Source organism: Rhincodon typus, chromosome 2, assembly GCF_021869965.1.
Source record: "Rhincodon typus isolate 14 chromosome 2, sRhiTyp1.1, whole genome shotgun sequence".
Taxonomy (NCBI): domain Eukaryota; kingdom Metazoa; phylum Chordata; class Chondrichthyes; order Orectolobiformes; family Rhincodontidae; genus Rhincodon; species Rhincodon typus.
The window spans coordinates 110,584,387-110,605,615 of NC_063333.1; the positions used below are offsets into that span (position 1 = coordinate 110,584,387).

At 42.4% G+C, this 21,229-nt stretch overlaps 1 protein-coding gene across 5 annotated transcripts in view; it reads right to left on the bottom strand.

Annotated features, from left to right (window-relative positions):
- The window catches only part of tbc1d7 (TBC1 domain family, member 7), a 70,304-nt gene that overhangs the window by 39,833 nt on the left and 9,242 nt on the right, over window positions 1-21,229 (bottom strand). For 2 of the 5 annotated variants that reach the window (XM_020512215.2, XM_048614812.1), the window contains exons 3-5: window positions 18,153-18,271; window positions 13,477-13,557; window positions 879-1,066 (exon numbers count right to left, since the gene is read on the bottom strand). In XM_020512215.2, coding sequence (XP_020367804.1) covers window positions 879-1,066; window positions 13,477-13,557; window positions 18,153-18,264 — 381 coding nt within the window. In that variant the 5' untranslated portion in view covers window positions 18,265-18,271. Of the gene's footprint in view, window positions 1-878; window positions 1,067-7,894; window positions 8,094-13,476; window positions 13,558-18,152; window positions 18,351-21,229 lie in introns of those variants that run through there. The other 3 variants (XM_020512216.2, XM_048614804.1, XM_048614818.1) reach the window with 3 other exon arrangements.

Sequence of the window (21,229 nt, forward strand, 5' to 3'; positions counted from 1 at the left end):
ATTATTAGCAAGTTTTCTTTTATTTATTTACTCTCAAGTTGTTTTCGGGTGGCATGGCGGCTCAGTGGTTAATACTGCTGCCTTACAGTGCCAGGGATCCAGGTTCAATTCCAGCCTCAGGCAACTGTCCACGTGGAGTTTGGACATTCTCCCCATGTTTGCATGGGTTTCCTCTGGGTGCTCCGGTTTCCTTCTACAGTTCAAAGGTATGCCGTTTAGGTGGTTAGCCCTGCTAAATTTCCCATAGTATCCAGGGATGTGCGGGCTAGGTGGATTACACATGGGAAAATACAGGGTTACAGGATGGAGTAAGGAGGTGGGTCGGAGTGGGATGTTCTTCAGTAGGTTGGTGTGGACTCAATGGGCTGAATGGTCTGCTTCCACACTGTAGAGATTCTACGTTTGTGAAGTTGGCAAGAGTACATTTGTATCACTCTTAATAGTTAGCCTGAGAAGGGAAGGAGCTCAACTTTGCAGCAAATCTTATGAAGTTTGTTGGGCCACTTCACCGAGCACCAAAAAACACAATAATCAGAGAGGCTTGACTAGACAATGATGACAGGTTTCCTTTACTAAAGAATGTTAGTGAATGACTTGGAAATTTAACAAAACTTTATAGGTAGGTTTTGTACCATTTTTCTAATGTTGGCCCATAAGTTGGCTGATGTACTCAATTCAAAGATAATATATCGACTCATGACTCCTGGGTTGCTTGTGCAGTATCATTAATCATCATACTTAAGCACCCTTCAATAACGAATTAAATGATGAATTAAATGCAACAACGTGAAACAAAGCGAACATGACCCATAGTAATAAGGTATAGCAAATCAAATGCAAATATCGAACAAAAGCAGCAAATGCTAAACGTGACTGACCAGTGACTGAGATGGACGACGTGGCAGTGTACCAGACTCTAGTTGGTACATTCGGAGGTAAACCCAAACTTGTGGGGTGGAATCTTGAACAAACCGAATAACTTGCAATGCTTGCAACAAATCCTGATACTGTTCTTTTCGAAATGTCAACACAGCAGAGTGAGATTCATAATGAGGAGGAAGAATACCTTTAAAGAAATTAGGGAATTACATAGTTAAGCTTAAAAAAAAATCACCGAATCCACACATTTATTCCAATCCTTACAAAACATTAATTTAAAAATACATTCTACTTCATACTCAAAACTGATGATTGGTATCATATGATAAATGCGTGCATTCATTTGCACAGTATCAAAATGGAATTTCTAGCTACTCAAGAATCATATACAATGCTATTTGTCAGCTTTTGTTCAGAGGCACCACTTGCGTCAATCAGAAACTTAAAGGTTCAAACTCAGCTCCAGAGAATATGGATGACTCATAGACTTCATACAATCCCTACAGTGTGGAAACAGGCCCTTCGGCCCAACAAGTCCGCACCGACCCTCAGAGCATCCCACCCAGACCCATCCCCGTATAACCCACCTAATCTACGCATCCCTGAATACTACGGGCAATTTAGCATGGCCAATCCACCTAGCCTGCACATCTTTGGACTGTGGGAGGAAACCGGAGCTCCCGGAAGAAACCAACACAGACACGGGAAGAACGTGCAAACTCCACAAAGACAGTTGCCGAGGGTGGAATTGAACCCGGGTCCCTGGTGCTGTGAGGCAGCAGTGCTAACCACTGAGCCATTGTGCCGCCCCAAGAATATTTTATCCATTTCCCTATTAGAAGCTATTCACAGGATCCCTACAGTGTGGAAACAGGTCATTTTGCTCCAACTCCACACCAGTTCTCTGAGGAGCATCCCACCCAGACTCACTCCCCTACCCTATCCCTGTAACTCTGCGTTTCACATGGCTAATCCACCCAACATACACATCCCTAGACACTATGAGCAATTTAGCATAGCCAGTCCACCTAACCTGCACATCTTTGGACTGTGGAGGAAACTGGAGCACCCCGTGGGAAGCCAGCAGACATGGGCAAAATGTGTAAACACCACACAGACAGTCACCCGAGACTGGAATTGAATCTGGGTCCTTGGTACTGTGAGGCAGCAATGCTAGCCACTGAGCCACTGTGCCACCCCCTGATGTAATAACATGCCTCACTTCTGGGTTTGTGATCATTTTCCGAACTCTGACAAAGTCTCATTCTCTGGACATTCAAATTCCTCACAAAAATACAGCAAGTAATATGGAGAGAGCAAAACAACAGAGGCCCTAACGAAATATGGGAAATGCGGGGCAAGTCAAGAAAACAATCTGGAGATCAAAGAGAAAATGCTAGCAGATAAGACAGAGAATCCCAAGATATTTAACAATATTAGAGGCAATAATAGAGGGCCAATTAGAGACCAAGGGGGCAACCGCATTTAAAAGTGAATGAAACCCAGGTCTGGGATGAGTGGTATCTCAGGCTGTTGTAGAAGATCAGGAAGGAAATTAGAGCAGTCCTGATCCAAACTTTAACTCATATCTGGCCACAGGGGAAGTGCCAGAGGACTGGAGGACACCTAACCACTTTTCAAGAAGAGTGGCAGAGATAGGCCGGGGAGCGACAGACTAACTTCAGTGACACGGAAACTACTAAACAAAATAGTGAAGGAGAAAATGTACCTCCATTTAGATAGGCAAGATTCGATCAGGGATAGTCAGCATGGCTTTTTCAGCGGAATAAAAAAGGAACAAAAACAAAGTTCCTGGAAAAGCTCAGCAGGTCTGGCAGCGTCTGTGAAGTTCTGAGGAAAGATCACCAGACCCAAAACTTTAACTTTTTTTTCTTCACAGATGCTGCCAGACTGCTGAGCTTTTCCAGCAACTTTGTTTTTGTTCCTGATTTACAGCATCCACAGTTCTTTCAGTTTTATTCAGAGGAATGTCTGTCCTAATTGTCTCATTTCTCCTTGGTCTACCATCTTTCTCCATTCCTTCACTGTTGCTAAATTGTCAGACAGCCTGTCCAACATCCAGTACCAGATAAATGAGCAGAAATTTCCTCCAATTAAATACTTGGAAGACTTATGCCATTGTTTCTGGTCCTCGCACCAAGCTCTATTCCATAGGCACAGACTTCATTCCCCTCCCTGGCTAAGGTCTAAGACTGGGCTGATCTTTTTTGCAATTGTTGATTTATAACTGACACCAAAATGAGCTACTGCCACCCATTCACATCATCACAAAGACGGCCTATTACCAGTCAGACTTAAACAGCCTCAGCACATCTGAAACCCTAATCATGCCTCTGTTAACACCCAATTTAACTATTCCAACACATCTCTGGTCAGCCTCCTTCATTTCACTCTCTGTAAACTGAGGTTAACCAAAACGTTGTTGCCCTTGTCTAAACTCACATAAGGCCCATTCACCCACAGAATATGGCTGCCCATTGATACCTCAATTTTGTAATTCTCATTCTCATTTACAATCCCTCCATGACTTTATCTCAGCTTCTCTACCTCACTTTCCTTCTTCATAATGATCTTTTAGAAGGGTCTAGGCCCGAAACGTCAGCCTTCCTGCTCCTCTGATGCTGCTTGGCCTGCTGTGTTCATCCAGCTCTACACCTTGTCATCTTCGAGCTAATGTTTGGTCACTTGACCTAATACCTGCTTCTGTAGCCTGGTGTCAGTTTGTTTTATAGCACCTAGGTATATTTTTATGTTAAAGGGGATGAATAAATATAAGAGATCATTATCCAATATTTAGGCTTATGCTTAGTAAAATGGCATGAAATTATGCATTGCATAGTTGGTATCTAATTCTTTACGACATACATTTTGCTGCAAATCTGGCTGGACAACCATTTGGTCCTTTTCTACCAAAGCTGCCACTATTCCCAGATCATCCCAGATGCAAAGTTAACCTCCAGCTTTTTGTCTCCAAAGCAAACTGTTTTCTTAAACCTCTATATGTCTCTATTTTCATCTTCAACAATGGACATGTTTCCATTATTATAACCAGCAGATCATCTGTTAGGGCTGCCCATAACTGAGAAATTGTATAAGTTAAGATGCTTTTTGTATACCTGTTAGTCTTTTTGCTGTATGCTGTAACTGAACTGTAAATCGCAAACAAAGGTCATCTGAATCCACCCCGTGACTCATTCTAATTGAAAATATGAGATCTAACAATTTGGCATTATCCAGCAAGATCGCTGAAGGAAATGAGACCTTTTCACAGACTAGAGACCAATCTCGGTACCCACAGAGGTAAGGACACCTCCTATTAAAAGTCTTTGGTCAGTTCTCTAAACCTGATAGTCTCTCCCTCCACCTGATTCTGCGTTCTTGCGGGGTAGACAAGCTCAAGCTCCCTTAAATCTGATATCTGTTTACAGCGGAGCTCAGGTATAATCTCCAACTAGGTTGAATACAGCAGAGCTGAGGCATTCTCTGACCAAGGCTAATTAAGCACAGGTCTCAAGAACCAAAATTATCATGATGCCAAATGATAAGAATACAGAACTGCCAACAACTACCAAGGGTATGGCTGGCCCCACCTGACCTATCAGGAGATGAAACTCTACTGAAACTAAAGGAATACATAGAACAACAATTTGACCCACCTAAAACCTCTGTGAAAGTCAGAGAAAAGTACCATATCTCCATGGGATAATGGTCCATGGATGATATTAAAATGGTCTGTGAGAAAGAGAAAGGACGAGTAAGGTGGTCCCTCGTCTTAATGGGACAGATCTATTGTCGGAAAAGGAATGAGATAATGCAGAAGTCCAATCATGACTGGGAAAAAGCAGGGCTGAAAAGCCAATTAAAGATTGTGAGAAATTGAAAAATACCAAAAACAGTCAGGAAGAATGGGAGGAAACCTCCCGATAAAAGAATCCAGATCACCAACAAACCCCTCCTAATTCTAACATCCCAGACCCTGGTAAAAGACCACTTACCCCTCACTAAGCCAATTAGAAAACAAAATGCGAAACGAAGAAAGGCCCGAATCCTCCACTGACTGCAGCGACAACGAGGGGCTTTGTTCAGCCCCGTTACTGATCAAGCAACGCACAACTGGTCCCAGCAAAAATCTGATAAAGGGGGGAGGATTGAATACAATTACGAATGGGCTGACTAGCACAAGCATGATCCTGCACCATCAACGATGGTAGATAAGTGGTCCAAAAAACTGCCCACAACAACCCCCAACACTCCCAAAAAAGGAAGTTCTAAAAACCTGGGAACAACTTGAACAGCTGAGGGGTATTTTGATTCACACTTTTCATTCCCTGAAGCTCGAGATCTGGGAATGCTTTGCATTTAGTTTGCATTTTTGGAACCTATGGTGATTTGAAAGTGTGTGCCTGTATCAGTGTGGAACATGTACGGTTAATGCAACGTCCCTTTAAGGAACTATCAGTGGCTGTGTTAAGCAAAAACCTGTTATGAAATGTTGATTTAAAAATTTGGTTCATAGAGCTTGCTAAAGCTTTACCTCTTGGAATTTGAAATTAACGCATTTGGAATTTCATTTTCTGGCCAGAGTAAACTTCAAAATACTGTTTTAACACAAGTGAATCTAATTCTGGACGATAAGATTTGCCCACTGTAAACGTACTTCGGCGTGAAAGTATCCAAGTAATACGAAAACTTGAATTTTGGAAATGCAAATCTCTTTGAACAAAATTCTGATGATTTGTTCTAAAATCTAAGAAAACTGATATCAAAGAGTTAAAAAAGAAGAAAGTACAACTAACAAAGGAGGTGGGCTTTTCCTTTGTTAATTATAACACACTTATTTCTGTATAGGAGGAACAGAGATGGATGGTTGATGTAATTACATCCAGGAATTTTCATCCCGCACTTTAAACCAGCAGTAAATCACTACTAATTAACCCATTCTGCTTGAAGTGGAATGGATAGATACTTTTTATCTTTCAGAGATTGAAGATACCAAAGGCTTTCACCGATGGTCATGAACCGCTGAGCCTGTCTGCAGACTTTCAACGTTGCAACACAGTGGTGGATGAGGCCTCCTCAACCTATCAAGCCATTCATCAACAACACATCTCAACAGTTGGAGAACTATTGTGAATACATTAAATTTATTGGGTATCAGCGGTTTCAATACATAAAAAATTGTAAGTGACTTTGAGGGAGTAAGTGGAATTTTGAATTTGGACAAATTTACCTAGAGATATATCAAATGAATGGGTTATCAAGTAACTTTAAAAAATGTGGGTCATTTTAGAGAAAGAACAAATAAAGAATGTTTTACATAAGAACATAAGAACTAGGAGCAGGAGTAGGCCATCTGGCCCCTCGAGCCTGCCCCGCCATTTAATAAGATCATGGCTGATCTTTTTGAGACTCAGCTCCACTTACCCGCCCACTCACCATAACCCTTAATTCTTTCACTGTTCAAAAATTTATCTAGCCTTGCCTTAAAAACATTCAGTGAGGTAGCTTCAACCGCTTCACTGGGCAGGGAATTCCACAGATTTTGTCTGAATTAAACAGAAATATTGGACTTCTGTTTTAAAATATTATAAGATGATATTCCATGGACTACAAATCTCTCCAGAGCTCTAGAATTAGAAAGGTGGTAATAGTTAAATTGCAACATTGGAGGAGATGAAGTAATTAGATTTGGAAAGTAGTTGCAGAAGAAAAATGAAATAGAATAATAGGTTAATCATAGATCATAGAATCCCTACACTTGAAAACTTGCCCTTCGGCCCGGCAAGTTCACACCAACCCTCAGAGCATGCCACCCAGACCCATTCCCTCAAAGGCCACCTAATCTACACATCCCTGAACACTACAGGCAATTTAGCTTGGCCAATCCACCTAGCCTGCACCCGGAGGAAACCCACGCAGACACGGAGAGAATGTGCAAACTCCACACAGACAGTCACCCAAGGGTGGAATCGAATCTGGGTCCCTGGCGCTATGATGCTATGTACTAACCACAGAGCCAGTGTGCCGCCCAAAATACCAATTGACGTTAACATGCATTTCAGCAAAAGGGAAGTTTAGGCGAGAGTACTAAACTGACAGATTTTGTTTGGTGATGTTTGTGTCCTTGTCTTTCTTTTTAAGGGAACTAAAGTTGGTGATCTATCCACTAACCGAGGCGTCAGGACTATACGTGGAGAGATAAGTAAAATCTCATAGATCTTTTGATAAGATCATACGAGAGTTACTGCATGACATGGTCTTGGGATAGCAATGTAAGTGCGCAAAAATGATTGTTACCTCGGAAGTAACAAACATGAGGGAATGCATGGTAAAACAACTGCACTGATGAACGGGTCTCTGATATGTACACCTACTTTACAAACGGATTAGTATGGCCTGGAACAGCACAAAAACACAGTTTAAATGATAAGACACTGACACATAATCCATAGAGAAATTCCCTTTAAAACAGTGATAGTGGGTGGAGTGAAAGGGCCCAAAAGGATAACATACAGATACCACAGAAAAAGAGAGGAGAAGTATAAGCTGAAGATAAAGCCTGATGAACACACTGTAACTTGTTACAGCTGCATTGTTAGAGCTCTGATGGGATAATTGCAATGAAGGTAGTTACCACTCGATGACACGATCATTCATAAAATTGGCAAAGAAGGAAAAATATTGAATAAGTATCCTCAAAATTGATACAGATAAGAGAACTGGGGAATTTTGAGTCCATGTAGGATGTTAATGAGCAACCAGTGACTGAACTTGAAGCTTGATAAGAACTGTTACATTTTGCCCAAGATGGAAAAATTGATTGTATTGGTAACTGTGCGTATTTTGAGTGTTTGCTTACTAGTAACTTGCCAACCCCCTGCACCAGATGGAAGATGAAGAAAAAGAGAATTACATGTCAACACCCTTTTGTATATGTCCTATACTTATGCAAAACAAGCTAATGTTGTCAGTTGTTGGATATGCTCCCACGTACCCACGCACTCAAAAGACAGCATCCCCTTTTCTTTCCTGAGGAAGGGTCCCGACCCGAAACATCAGCTTTCCTGCTCCTCTGATGCTACCTGGCCTGCTGTGTTCCTCCAGCTTCACACTGTTATCCCCTTAAGATGCATCATTTTTAATGCCTCCGAAATGGCAGAATGGGTAATTCACCAGAACGTCTCCTTAGATATCTGGAACAATAAGCACAGCAGTTCTCAGCAGGGACATGGGAGTATTGGGTGCGCCTGACTAACTCCTGACAGCAGTGGGAGTCAGCAGGTTACAACCTGACCGCCTTTCAGAGGGAGCATCAGCCTAATTACAACACATCACAACAACCCCCATTCATGACCCTCTGAAAAGGGGAGACCAACAGGATGGATATGTTTATGTAAGACCCAGATAGGAGGACAGGATATCGGATACAGCAAGTGTTCCCACCATTGGAAATGTAACCCAGGATGTTGACTCTACCCTCTTGACAGACCAAAACCTCACCAGCTCCCTACCTGAGATACCCCACTGGCAAAGATTTAAAAGGGCCATGACTGAGACAGAGAGATTCTTTTGCATCTTGATCCCCTGATACAGGACTGCAAAACTGGTGAGGGAGTCTATCAATATGGCAGATGTCCTAGAACAGATGGCTAATGATACTGCAGAGGCCTTGAACAAAATAAGTGCTGAAATGGTAGCCAACTGTAAAACAACACTGCAGAATAAAATGGCTCTTGACTGGATACTGGCTGAAAAGGGAGGCAGCTGTGCTCTAATCAGGGCTAAATTATATCCCAGATTACTCCAAAGCAATCACCAATTTAGCAACACATATATGAAAAGATATGGTCAAACTAAAACACCCATCCTCCACTCTATGGAGTTGGGCAACAGGCTGGCTGGGATCCCTAGGAATTTCACTGGTGCAGGGTATAGCAGAATCATAGAATCCTGACAGTGTGGAAACAGGCCAATTGGCCCAACAAGTCCACACTGCCCCCTGAAGAGCATCCCACCCAGACCCATTCCCCTACCGTTTTCCCTGTAACCCTGCATTTCCTACGGCTAATCCACCTAAGTCACACACCTCTAGACACTACGGGCAATTTAGCATGGCCAATCCACCTAACCTGCACATCTTTAGACTGTGGGAGGAAACTGGAGCACCTGGCAGAAACCCACGCAGATACGGGGAGAATGTGCAAACTCCACACAGACAGTCGCCTGAGGGTGGAAACAAACCTGAGTCCCTGGTGCTGTGAGGCAGCAGTGCTAATCACTGAGCCACCGTGCCACTCCCCCAGCCATACAATCACCTGGATGAGCTGATGTCTGCTTTACACCGGATGGGACTCAGCTGTTCTGTGCATTGACAAGATGGTGAAGATGCTCGATACATCTCGTCCGGGCCGAGAGTGTGAGAAGAGACAAACACTGGTGAAGAAACGTGGGCTGACTGGGATCATCTCGTGTATCATCTTCAGCCCCAAGCATGACCTATAGGCCTTTGCCTCTTATTCTAAGAGAGTGGAACAAGGGGACTGTGTTTACCATTTTACAGGGCCACCAAGGAGGAGTGACACACGTTATATTTTCATCTGATGGGAACTTGCTCTACACTGGGGTAGGGGAAGCGGAAGGAACCCAAAATCCTGTGCTGGGACCTATGTCAGCCCAGCAAAGTGCTGTTCTCCAAGCTCTATTCAGCGACGACCAATCAGAGGACGTATTTTGATCTGGATGTTTATGGGCGCTATGTAGTCAGCAGGAACACTGAGGGAACGCATTCCACGTAGGACACCACATTAACACCAGCAAAGGGGCTGGACTCCATCCTCAATCCCACTCTTTAGTTACACACTCAGCAGGACTGTGTTAACGGGATCAGCCTACACCCACGTATGAACCTGCTGGCTACCACCTCGGGGCAGTGCAAGTTTCCGGAGCCTGCTGAGAACGAGGACGAGGGTGACAGGATCCTGATGAGCCCCTGCAACATCAGGGCTGAGAGCTCCATGAAGCTGTGGCTTTGCTCCCAGCGACCTACCCCAGCGACACAGCCAGCAGCCTAGGAGGTGGTTCACAAAGCAAGGGCTCCATGTTGGAGCTGGACTTACACTCACAGTGCTGCCTTATATGCACTGAGATTAGGATGAGGTTAGGATTGCGACAAAATAAAATCGCTACCAATTGAATGAGGTAACATTACTTTTCTTGTGTTAGGTTTTCTTTTGCTAAGGTCTGAGAGATTGACCTATTCTCCACTCTCTTCTGGGTTCTCACTTGAGCAATAAGTTGTCCTTCACATATTCCAAGAGGTAAGGGAGAGGCTACCCTTCATTTCTTTCAGGGTCTCTTGGGCTCTGGGAGTGACAGAAATGTTAATGGCATTGGGCAGAGGGGAGAGATGATAATTTGAAATTGCCTGCTTAGTGACTACAGCACAAGCTGACTCAGGCTGCAGCAGCATGGGGAATATTTGATGGTGGCAGTGCAGACGGAGCTTTACTTTTAATGTAAAAGAGTAGAGGAAACGTTACTCTGTATCACACTGTGCAGTCCCTGCAAAGGGGGTGTTTGATGGGCACAGTGTAGACGCAGCTTTACTCTGTAGCTAACCGCGTGCTGTCCCTGCTTTAGGAGTGTTTGATGGGGACAATGAAGAGGGAGCTTTACTCTGTATCTAACCCTGTGCTGTACCTGCCCTGGGAACGTTTGTTGGGACAGTATGGAGTCTGGCTGATCAATTTTCCAGTCTCTGTATACAGTCTTGCTGCCAAGCACAATATTTTCTGAAAGTTTTGAGAGTAAGAAGGTCAGTAACTGTTGGATGATGGATTTATTGTCCAACCTCACTGGGGAATCAACGGATGAAGTTGCACATCGGATGAAATGGCTGTGTGAGGAGGCCAGAGTTGTGCAGCTTTCATCAGCATTTGCTCCTTCGCTCCCATTCCCACTAGACTACACACTATTCAACTTCTTCTGGCTCCCACATTTGCGGATATAGTTCTCCTCACCTTTAACCCCTTCACTTTCAAACCTACAATGTTCACCCCTTATCACAAAACCAACCCCTGATCTCTGCATCCTCACAAATTTGCGTATCCAACACCTTTTCTTCCACAACGTCCTTCAGCCTGTCATTACCTCTCAAATCCATGCACATATTTCTGCTTAAATCCTCCAAACAGGTTTCCACTCTACCATGGTATTAATTTGGCTTTCATCAAAACCACAAATAAGATTCTATGTGACTGTGACACAAGGCAACTACTCCTCCTTACAAAGTAAGATGTGCTTAACTCCATTATCTTCCTCAGGCACTCCTCCATTTACATCCACCTAGATGAGGCTCCTCAAGGCTGCTTCAGAGTGTGTGCACATGCCCCAAGGGCGTTATTAGTTCTCATCCACATGCTACCTCTCAGTACCATCAACTAAAAACACAGCATGCTTTTCCATACGTTCAACCTCCTCTGACTAAATAAGAAGAACACCAAGGGCACTACACTATTTTGATTCCGACAAAATACTCTGTTCCCAACACCATCCATCTTACTATCAACTGGTTTTTGGGTTAAACCAAGTTTAGTGCTGCATGATCCTGAGGTAAGTTTTTGACCACAGATTGCCCGATGCTGTTCACAAATCAGGTTTTTTTAAATAATCTCCTTAATTAACTTATGAATGATGTTACTGGCGGTCCTGTTTGTGGATTTTGAGAAGGAAGTAGAAGTGAGCTGTGCGAGGTTGGGAGACTTGAAACTTGGAGACAGTGGGAGGAGTTCACCAGGTGAAATAAGGTTAGTGGCCACAGTGGACATTTACCTGCACTTCATTCACTCTAGTGTACTGCATTTGCTGCTCACAATGTGGTCTCCTCTACACTGGGGAAATGAAGCATGGACTGGGTGACTGCTTCAACAAACACCTACTTTTTGTCCATAAAAAAGACCCTGAGCTTCCAGTTGCCTGAACTTCAACACACACCTTGTTCCCTGGCCAACGTCTCTGCTGCAGGCTTGCTGCAGTGCTCCATTGAAGCTCAGTGCAAGCTGAAAGAACATTTTGGAATTTTGCAGCCTTCTGGACTTAATATCAAGTTCAACAATTTTAGGGCTGGAGGCACTTCTCCCATGTCCTTACCCTAACACCCCACTAACAGGCTTTGTTATCACATGGTCTGCTATTACACACAAACCATTGTTAGCCACTAACAATCCCCATTAGTAGCTATTCATTCTCCTCGGCTAATTGTTATCCACTCCTTTGTCTGTCCAGTTGTTTCTCTCTCTCTCTCTCTTTGGGCTCTATTGCCACCTATTGTTTACTCATTACCTCTTCCCCCCACCCTGTCTGCTGCATGAAAACCAACTTTTTCGTAGTTACCATCAGTTCCGACGAAGGGTCACTCGACCTGAAATGTTAACTCCGATTGCTCTCCACTGGTGCTACCAGACGGAGAGGCAATGGCCTAGTGGTATTATCACTGGACTGTTAATCCAGAAGCCCAGATAATATTCTGAGGAACCAGGTTTGAATCCCACCTTGGCAGATGGCGGAATTTGAATTCAATAAATATCTGGAATTAAGAATCTAATGATAACCATGAATCCATTGTTGATTGTTGGAAAAACTTATCTGCTTCACTAATGACCTTTAGGGAAGGAAACTGCCATCCTTACCTGGTCTCGCCTGTGACTCCAGACCCACAGCAATGCGGTTGACTCTTAACTGCCCTCTGGGCAATTAGGGATGAGCAATAAATGCTGTCTGGCCAGCGATGCTCTCATTCCATTAATGAATAAAGAACTTGCTGAGATTTTCCAGCAAAATGTTTTTATTTTTGATTTCCAGCATCCACAGTTCTTTCGGTTCTTTTCTAATGGAAACAATCCTGGCCTGTCTGAATTTTCCCCATAAGACAATCCACTCATTGAATGCATCAGTCTGAATGACTTACACTTCATTTAGATCAATTCTAAATAAGGAATCAAAACTGTACACAGTATTTGATATCGTCTCACCAATGCACTGTATAACTAAAGCACAACCTCTTTACACTGATGCTAATCCCTCTTGTAATACAGAATGGTATTTCATGAGCCTTCTTAATCACTTACAGTATCTGCGTACCAATTTTTTGAGAGCCATGGATAAGAATAACTAGATTCAAAGGCACTTTGGATTGCTTCAATCAATTTCCATTTAAATATTACACTGCAATTTCATTCTTCCTAGCAAAGTGAACAACTTTATCTCTATCCACCATATTCTCGCCCATTCACTTGACAGGGTTGCAGACTGATATAGATTGGTTGGCAGTTTCACAACATTACTTTCCTTTACGTCATCTGCAAATTTATCCACCGTGTCTTGGATCCCATCATCTGAGCACTGTCGTAAATTCTAACAGGTTGAGCCCAGTGGGACCCAACTCATCATATCCTGCCAATCTGAAAAAGATCCATTTATGCATTCTCTATGTAATAAGACCTGAAATAATTATAGGTTTTATCCATAATACTTATAATTGAGGCTATCAATGCAAACCATAGCATCATTTAGACATACCAAGCAGTACTTTCCATACAAGAACACGATACATGGAGGGAAGAGGATAACGTTGAGCAAAAGTACAGAGCTTCTCAACATCTGCAAAAAGAAAAAAACTACTGATCATACAGAATTGATATGAAGTTTACAAAGCTTAATTTGTTTTGGTCACTAATTTACACAAAGGACAGCATATCACCTAAACCATAAGAAATTATTTCATTTTTCACTCACTGAAGAACAAGATTAGAACATCAGAGCACTACAGGCTCCATAATTAAGTCAATAATTTGTCCATCCCAGACAAGAGGTAAAAGACAACAGACCATTTTACCACCACATTCAATTTTAGAGAACAATGCTACAGTAGTCATATTACTAGACTAATAACTGACAGCTCAAGGGCTCAAACCTCACCATGACAAATTATAGAACTCAGTTAAATCAGCCAAAACATGGAAAGAATGAGAAACATTGAGCGAATCAGCTTTTAGACTATAGTAAAAAGTCTTACTGATTAATTAATATCTTTCAGGGAAAGAAACCTACCATGGCTTTCCAGACTGGTCAACATACAAGTCCTACTGCACACCATGTGGCTAACTCTTCATGTTGAATTGTAATCCAGAAGAGTATGGTTTTTTTTGTGGGGCAGCAGGAGGCTACTTGGTGGTGGTGGTGATTAGACAGGCCCATCCTACTGACATCCATATTTGATTGCAGCATACTAGCTATGAGAACCACAACCACAGCTGATTTCATTTAAGCATTGGGTCTGTAAGAACTGGCATTTGGGACTCTCTTGTGGTGCAGTGATAGAGTCCCTACCCCTGCATCAGGAAACCTAGGTTCATGCCCTGCCTGCTACAGAGGTGTGTAATAACACCTTTGAACAGGTTGATTAGAAAAATAGGTTAAATAAAAAAAAACTTCCTGAAGCTAGCTGATAAAGGAGTACAAGGAAGATGTCAATCAATGTAAAACAGTCGGGGCACATTTAAGAGACAGTAATCGTTGTATCAGACTGTTTCGGATGACGATGAAGAAAGGGATCTAAATTCAGCAAGCGTGGATAATGAGGGATGCACACAATTGGACACAGAAAAAGAGAGGCTTACGGCAGATACAGGTAGTTCTGTGATAACGTGTGTTTCGTTAACGCGGATTGGTCGTAACGCGATTGATGAATAGTGGGCGCTGTTTGGATAACACAAACTTTCTGCTGTACAGGTATAACGACCTTCTATAGCGATTTCCCGAAAATGCGATTTTCTATGGCGATTTTCAATAGCTCGATTTTCTATAGTGCAAGGTCACACAAGAACGCAACTATTGCATTATTGGAGAACTACCCGTAGAGGTCTTAAAACGGCAGAAGTCCTAATGCAATATATAATGTGCAAGGGGTAACTTAAAAAAGAAATTAGGACATCAGAAAGAGCCGTGAAAGGATACTGGTGGAAAATCCTAAGTTATTTTACAAGTGCAATAAAGATAAAAGGATAACTAGAGAAAGAGTAAGGCCGTTAAGGACTACACTGGTAATCAGTGCGTGCAGCCAAAGGATATAGGTAGGTTTCTAAATGAATATTCTCTGTCAGCGTTCACTAGTGAGAGGGTCAATATAGGTATAGAAATTAATGAGAAGAACTGTGAGATAATTAACAAAATCAGCATAGGCAAGGAAGAGGTGCTGACTAGTCGATCAAGCTTAAAAGAAAATAAATCTCCAGGTCTAGATGAAATGTATTCCTGGCTATTGAATGAGGCAAGGGAGGAAATAACAAAGGCACTGGCCACAAGAGAGTGCCACAGGACTGGAGGACAGCCAATGTGGCACCATAATTTAAGAAGGGAGCACGGAATAAGTCAGGAAATTACAGGTCAGTCAGTATCACCTCAGTGGTAAGGAAACTACTGGAAGCAATTCTGAGGGACAAAATTAGCCTGCATTTGGAGAGGTAAGGATTAATCAAAAACAGTCAGCATGGCTAAGGGGAGGTGCTTGATTGAATTTTCCAAGGAGATGATCAACTGCTTAGATGAGGACAATGCATTTGACATAGTCTGCATGGACTTCTGTAAGACTTTTGATAAGGTCCTGCATTGGACACTGATAGTGAAGGTTACAACCCACAAAATGGAAATTTCGCTAATTATGACCAAGAAGCAAATGGTGATGGTCAACGGGTGTTCTCGTGACTGGAAGCTTGTCTACTATGGGGTGCTGCGGGTATCGGCACTGGGGCCCTTGTTGTTTGTGGTATTTATGTATCATTTAGATTTGAATGTAGGAGGGTTGATGAAAATTGGTGGGATGGTAAATTGTGAGCAGGATAGCCTTAGGTTACAAGGTATAAACAGATTGGTCAGATGGTCAGTGGCAAATGGAATTCAATCCAGATAAGTGAGAGGTGGTCCGCTTGGACAGGACAAAAAGCACCGAGGATCAGAATGACTTTGGTGTGCATGTAAACCGGTCCAGTGTTGGATGTGGGGGGAGCAAGGTCAGAAGTAAGATGACACCAGGTTATAGTCCAACAGGTTTATTTGAAATCACAAACTTTCAAAGCGCTGCTCCTTCATCTGGTGAAGTGAAGGGAAGCACACAGGCACAGAATTTATAGGCAGAGAAATCGAAAGATCGTATAAATGGCGTGAGTGGAGTATCGATAGGCTGAATAACAAGTCTCTGCAGGTGATCAAAGGTGTCAGACAGTGTAATTAAAGTGTCAACAGCTGAATAGCCAGTGAAGGGACGACCCATGATCCAATTAATTGAGGCAGAGAGATAATGACAAAAAATTAAAAATAAGGTGCTGCTGGAGACAAACCAAATGGCTGGAGTAACATGATTGGTATACGAGTTGCATGCCGAGGCTTTAACCAAAGTGACAAGTAATCCAAAACTGTACAAACTAAGGTAGAGAGATCATAACAAGTTATGAAGGTGATGGTGTCAAAACAGGATAATAAGGAAGATTTTACAAATACAGAACAGCATGGTGGGGTTACATGTAGCACGACATGAACCCAAGATTACGGTTGAGGCTGTCTTCATGGGTAAGGAACTTGGCTATCAGTTTCTGCTTGGTGATTCTATGTTGTTGCATATCCCGAAGGCTATTTTGGAGAATGCTTAGCCAAAGATTGGAGGCTGAATGTATCCATGTGGTGCACTGCAGAAAATCATCAAGGCTCCTTAAATAGCATCTTATAAACTACAGTTCATTCCATCTAGAAAGTCAAGAGCAGCAGATACATAAAAGAAACAGAACAAAAGGACACAGATTTAAAGGGATCTGCAAAAGAAGGACGAAGTGAAGAAACACCTTTTCACTCAGCGAGTAGTTAAGGTATGCAATGCACAGCCTAGAAGTGTGGTTGAGTTAGCCTCAACTGAATCATTCATACGAGCACTGGTGATTATTGTCAACCAAGACATTCATGAGGGCACTGGTGATTAGTTGGATAAAAATAACATGCAAGGATATTGAAAGAAAACAAATTGGCACTATGCAATAAGGTTCTTTTAATGAGCCAGTGCAGGCACAGCAGTCTAAATAGACTCCTTTTGTGCCCCAACACTTCTGCAATTCTGTAAAATTCTCAGCTAGTTTCATACCTGCTGGATTATCATGTTGGTTTTTGCTTTGCTATCTTAGATTGGACCTCAAAGACAGAAGATGATGACCACCTGCATGAGCAGCAGAAACAGCAGGTGCAGAAGTAGTATACGCTCACAAACCTGCAGTTGCACAGGGGAGAGGGAACCTCAGGAACAGCCCTAACCATGAAACATTTCTGAACACCAGTGTCTCAGGACATCAAGTCAGGTGGAAGAACATTTCTGCAGGTTCCTTGAAGAAAACCTTCTGCCTGCCAGTCAAAGTCCCACCACTGTGAATATTTTCATGTCTGGATCTTTCCCCTGCAGACTTGCAAGGATCTCCAAGCTTATCCCACAAATGCACAAGATAGTTGACTGATTGGTCATTTGCTAGAACTAACAATAATGTGAATTTTGCCACCAATGATGTCATTCAGAATGAGCAGGTGCTCAGCTTTCCAGATCAGGCTGGCATTGCCTGGGCGAAAGGCATCATTGGCAACCAGCCAGTTTGCAATCAAAGACAGTTATTTTTAATTCATTGGACTTGGAAGCAGATGTACAGAGTGGCTGTTGACCAACAAGAACTACAAATCTAGCTAATGTGATCCATCAGAAACCCAACGGTACTACAAAGAATGGTATAGCACCACCAGATGTGTCATTAAAATAGCCATAATGTGCAGTTTTAATAACAATATATTGGATCACCTTCTGTCCATCTTATGACACATCAGTAAAATTAAAATCAAGACTTTGATGTCCTAAGGGGGAACCAAGTAGTCTCAACTCTTTGTCATACTAATGATTTATCAAATGTACATATCGTTTAAAAAATTCTTATATACTAAGGGAATGATGCAAAATGGTTATTACAAATGTTTATGCAGGTCAACAAGTTTAAATTTACACAAAGGTTTTAAATTCTTTCTTCCTTCAATCTTCGAAAGTGAAATCTACATTTGATCATTTGGGTCAGATTTAGGAGCACCAACATCTTACAACCAGCAATTTCAGATGAATTTTTCAATTATTACCTGAGTTAACAGTATTATAGTGAATCATGTAAACACTCCAGGCTTACCTAATGGATCATCCTTCAGCAGAATCTCAAGGGATTTCTTTTCTTCAACACCACGAAATCCAACTTTTTCATAATAGTGGGAACGGAAGTTTCTCTGTGGGTCTTCAGCCATCTTCCTACTAAATAAAACTCATGGTGACCACTGCTTCTTAAAATGTACAAGGAGCAGGAGTTGGTCATTCAACCTCTTGAGCCTTTCTGCCATTCAATTAAATCATGGTTAGTTTGATTATAACCTCAAACCTGCATTCCCATCTGCCGCTGATAACTTCACCACCTTCCCCCACTTATCAAGAACCTATCCACCTCTGCCTTAAAAGTATTCAAGAACTCTGCTTCGACCACATTTCAAGACTCATGACCGATTGAGGAAAAAAAAATCACCCAATCTCTGTTAATGTGTTACCCCTTATTTTTTATACCCCTAGTTCTTGATTCTCCCATAGGAGGAAACATCCTCCTACATCTAACCTGTCAAGACTACTCAGAATCTTATGCTTCAACCAAGTCGTTGTTTATACTTCTACACTCCAGGTAATTATAGACCGGTGAGCCTGACATCAGTGGTGGGAAACTGCTGGAGAAGATACTGAGGGATAGGATCTATTTACATTTGGAAGAAAACGGGCTTACTAGTGATAGGCAGCGTGGGTTTTGTGCAGGGAAGGTCATGTCTTACCAACTTGATAGAATTATTTGAGGAAATGACAAAGTTGATAGATGAGGGAAGGGCTGTAGATGTCATATACATGGACTTCAGTAAGGCGCTTGATAAGGTTCCCCATGGTAGGCTGATGGAGAAAGTGAAGTTGCACGGGGTCCAGGGTGTACTAGCTAGACGGATAGAGAACTGGCTGGGCAACAGGAGACAGAGAGTTGTAGTGGAAGGGAGTTTCTCAAAATGGAGAACTGTGACCAGTGGTGTTCCACAGGGAGCCGTGTTGGGACCACTGTTGTTTGTGATATACATAAATGATCTGGAGGAAGGTATAGATGGTCTGATTAGCAAGTTTGCAGGTGACACTAAGATTGGTGGAGTAGCAGATAGTGAAGGGGACTGTCGGAGATTGCAGCAGAATATAGATGGATTGGAGAGTTGGGTGGAGAAATGGCAGATGGAGTTCAATCCAGGCAAATGCAAGGTGATGCATTTTGGAAGATCCAATTCAAGAGCGAACTATACGGTAAATGGAAAAGCCCTGGGGAAAATTGATGCACAGAGAGATCTGGGTGTTCAGGTCCATTGTACCCTGAAGGTGGCAACGCAGGTCGATAGAGTGGTCAAGAAGGCATACGGCATGCTTTCATTCATCGGATGGGGTATTGAGTACAAGAGTTGGCAGATCATGTTGCAGTTGTAGAGGACTTTGGTTCGACCACATTTGGAATACTGCATACAGTTCTGGTTGCCACATTACCAAACGGATGTGGATGCTTTGGAAAGGGTGCAGAGGAGGTTCACCAGGATGTTGCCTGGTATGGAGGGCGCTAGCTATGAAAAGAGGTTGAGTAGATCAGGATTATTTACATTAGAAAGACGGAGGTTGGGGGAGACCTGATTGAGGTCTACAAAATCATGAGAAGTACAGACAGGGTGGATAGCAAGAAGCTTTTTCCCAGAGTGGGGGACTCAATTACTCAGGGTCACGATTTCAAGGTGAGAGGGGAAAAGTTTAAGGGAGATATGTGTGGAAAGTTCTTTACGCAGAGGGTGGTGGGTGCCTGGAACGCGTTGCCAGTGGACGTGGTAGAGGCAGGCGCGATAGCGTCATTTAAGATGTATCTAGGCAGATACATGAATGGGCAAGCAGCAGAGGGATACAGTTCCTTGAAAAATAGGCGACAGGTTTAGATAGAGGATCTGGATCGGTGCAGGCTTGGAGGGCCGAGGGCCTGTTCCTGTGCTGTAATTTTCTTTGTTCTTTGTTCCAGCAGCTATAAACCTTGCCAGTTCAACTATTCCTTTTAAGACAACTCATTCATCCCAAATATTAGTTTGGTAAACTTTCTCTGAATTGTTTTCAATGCCCTTACATTCTGCTTTAAATAAGGTGACCAATATGGTGTATAGTGCTCCAGACATGTTTTACCAGTGTCCTGTGTAACTGAAACATAACCTCCTTATTTTTGTATTCAATTCTCCTCACGATAAAGGAAAACATTGTTATTTTTCCTAACCAAAACTGTAGAAGCCTTGAAATACAATCCAATCAGTCTGCTGCAATTAAATGGCCAGTAAACCACTTCAGTTGGTAAATTTAAAATAAGTATGGAGAATGGCACCAATTGTTTTAATTATTTTACGGGATCACTGGCTAGTCCAGCATTTATTGCCAATTCCTAATTACTCAGGGGGCAGTTAAGAGTCAACCATATTGCTGTGGGTCTGGAGTCACTTGATCTGGCTCCAGATGGCAGTTCCTTTTCCTAAAGGACATTTGTGATCCAGATGGGTTTTTTCAACAATTGACAATGGTTTCACGGTCATCATTAGACACTTAATATCAGATTTTTACTGAATTCAAACTACGCTATTTACCATGGTAGGGTTCGAACTTGGATCCTCAAAACATTGCCTTGGTCTCTGGATTAATAATCTAGCAAGGTCTCTCCAGAAAAACATCTGTAATCCTGAGACTTGGCATCTCTCACTAATATCTGCTAAACAATACAGCACAGAGTGTTGGAAGATTTTAAAACTTGCTAGAATAGCCAATTTTGCACTGAAATGTTGCATAAAATTAAATGATTGCGAAAACAGCGACTACAGCTGCAAAAAAATCAAGCCAAGTATAGCTCAAGACTTACATTCTGTAGATTATGAAAGAGAATAAAAGAGGCAGAATGAAGAATAAAAGGAAAGTGTTAAATAGTAGGACAAAAAGGATACATGACAGGTCATTCAGTCCATTCTGAAGAAGAAATACACCTGGTGTCACAAGTGCTGCTTTTTGCCTCATTGGGGTAAAGACCAGATAATGAACTAATTCCATTTTGAAAGCCTGAATTGACTCTGCCGTTCACCACATTCACAGGCTATGTATTCCAGATTCCAACCACTCACTGCATAAAAATGT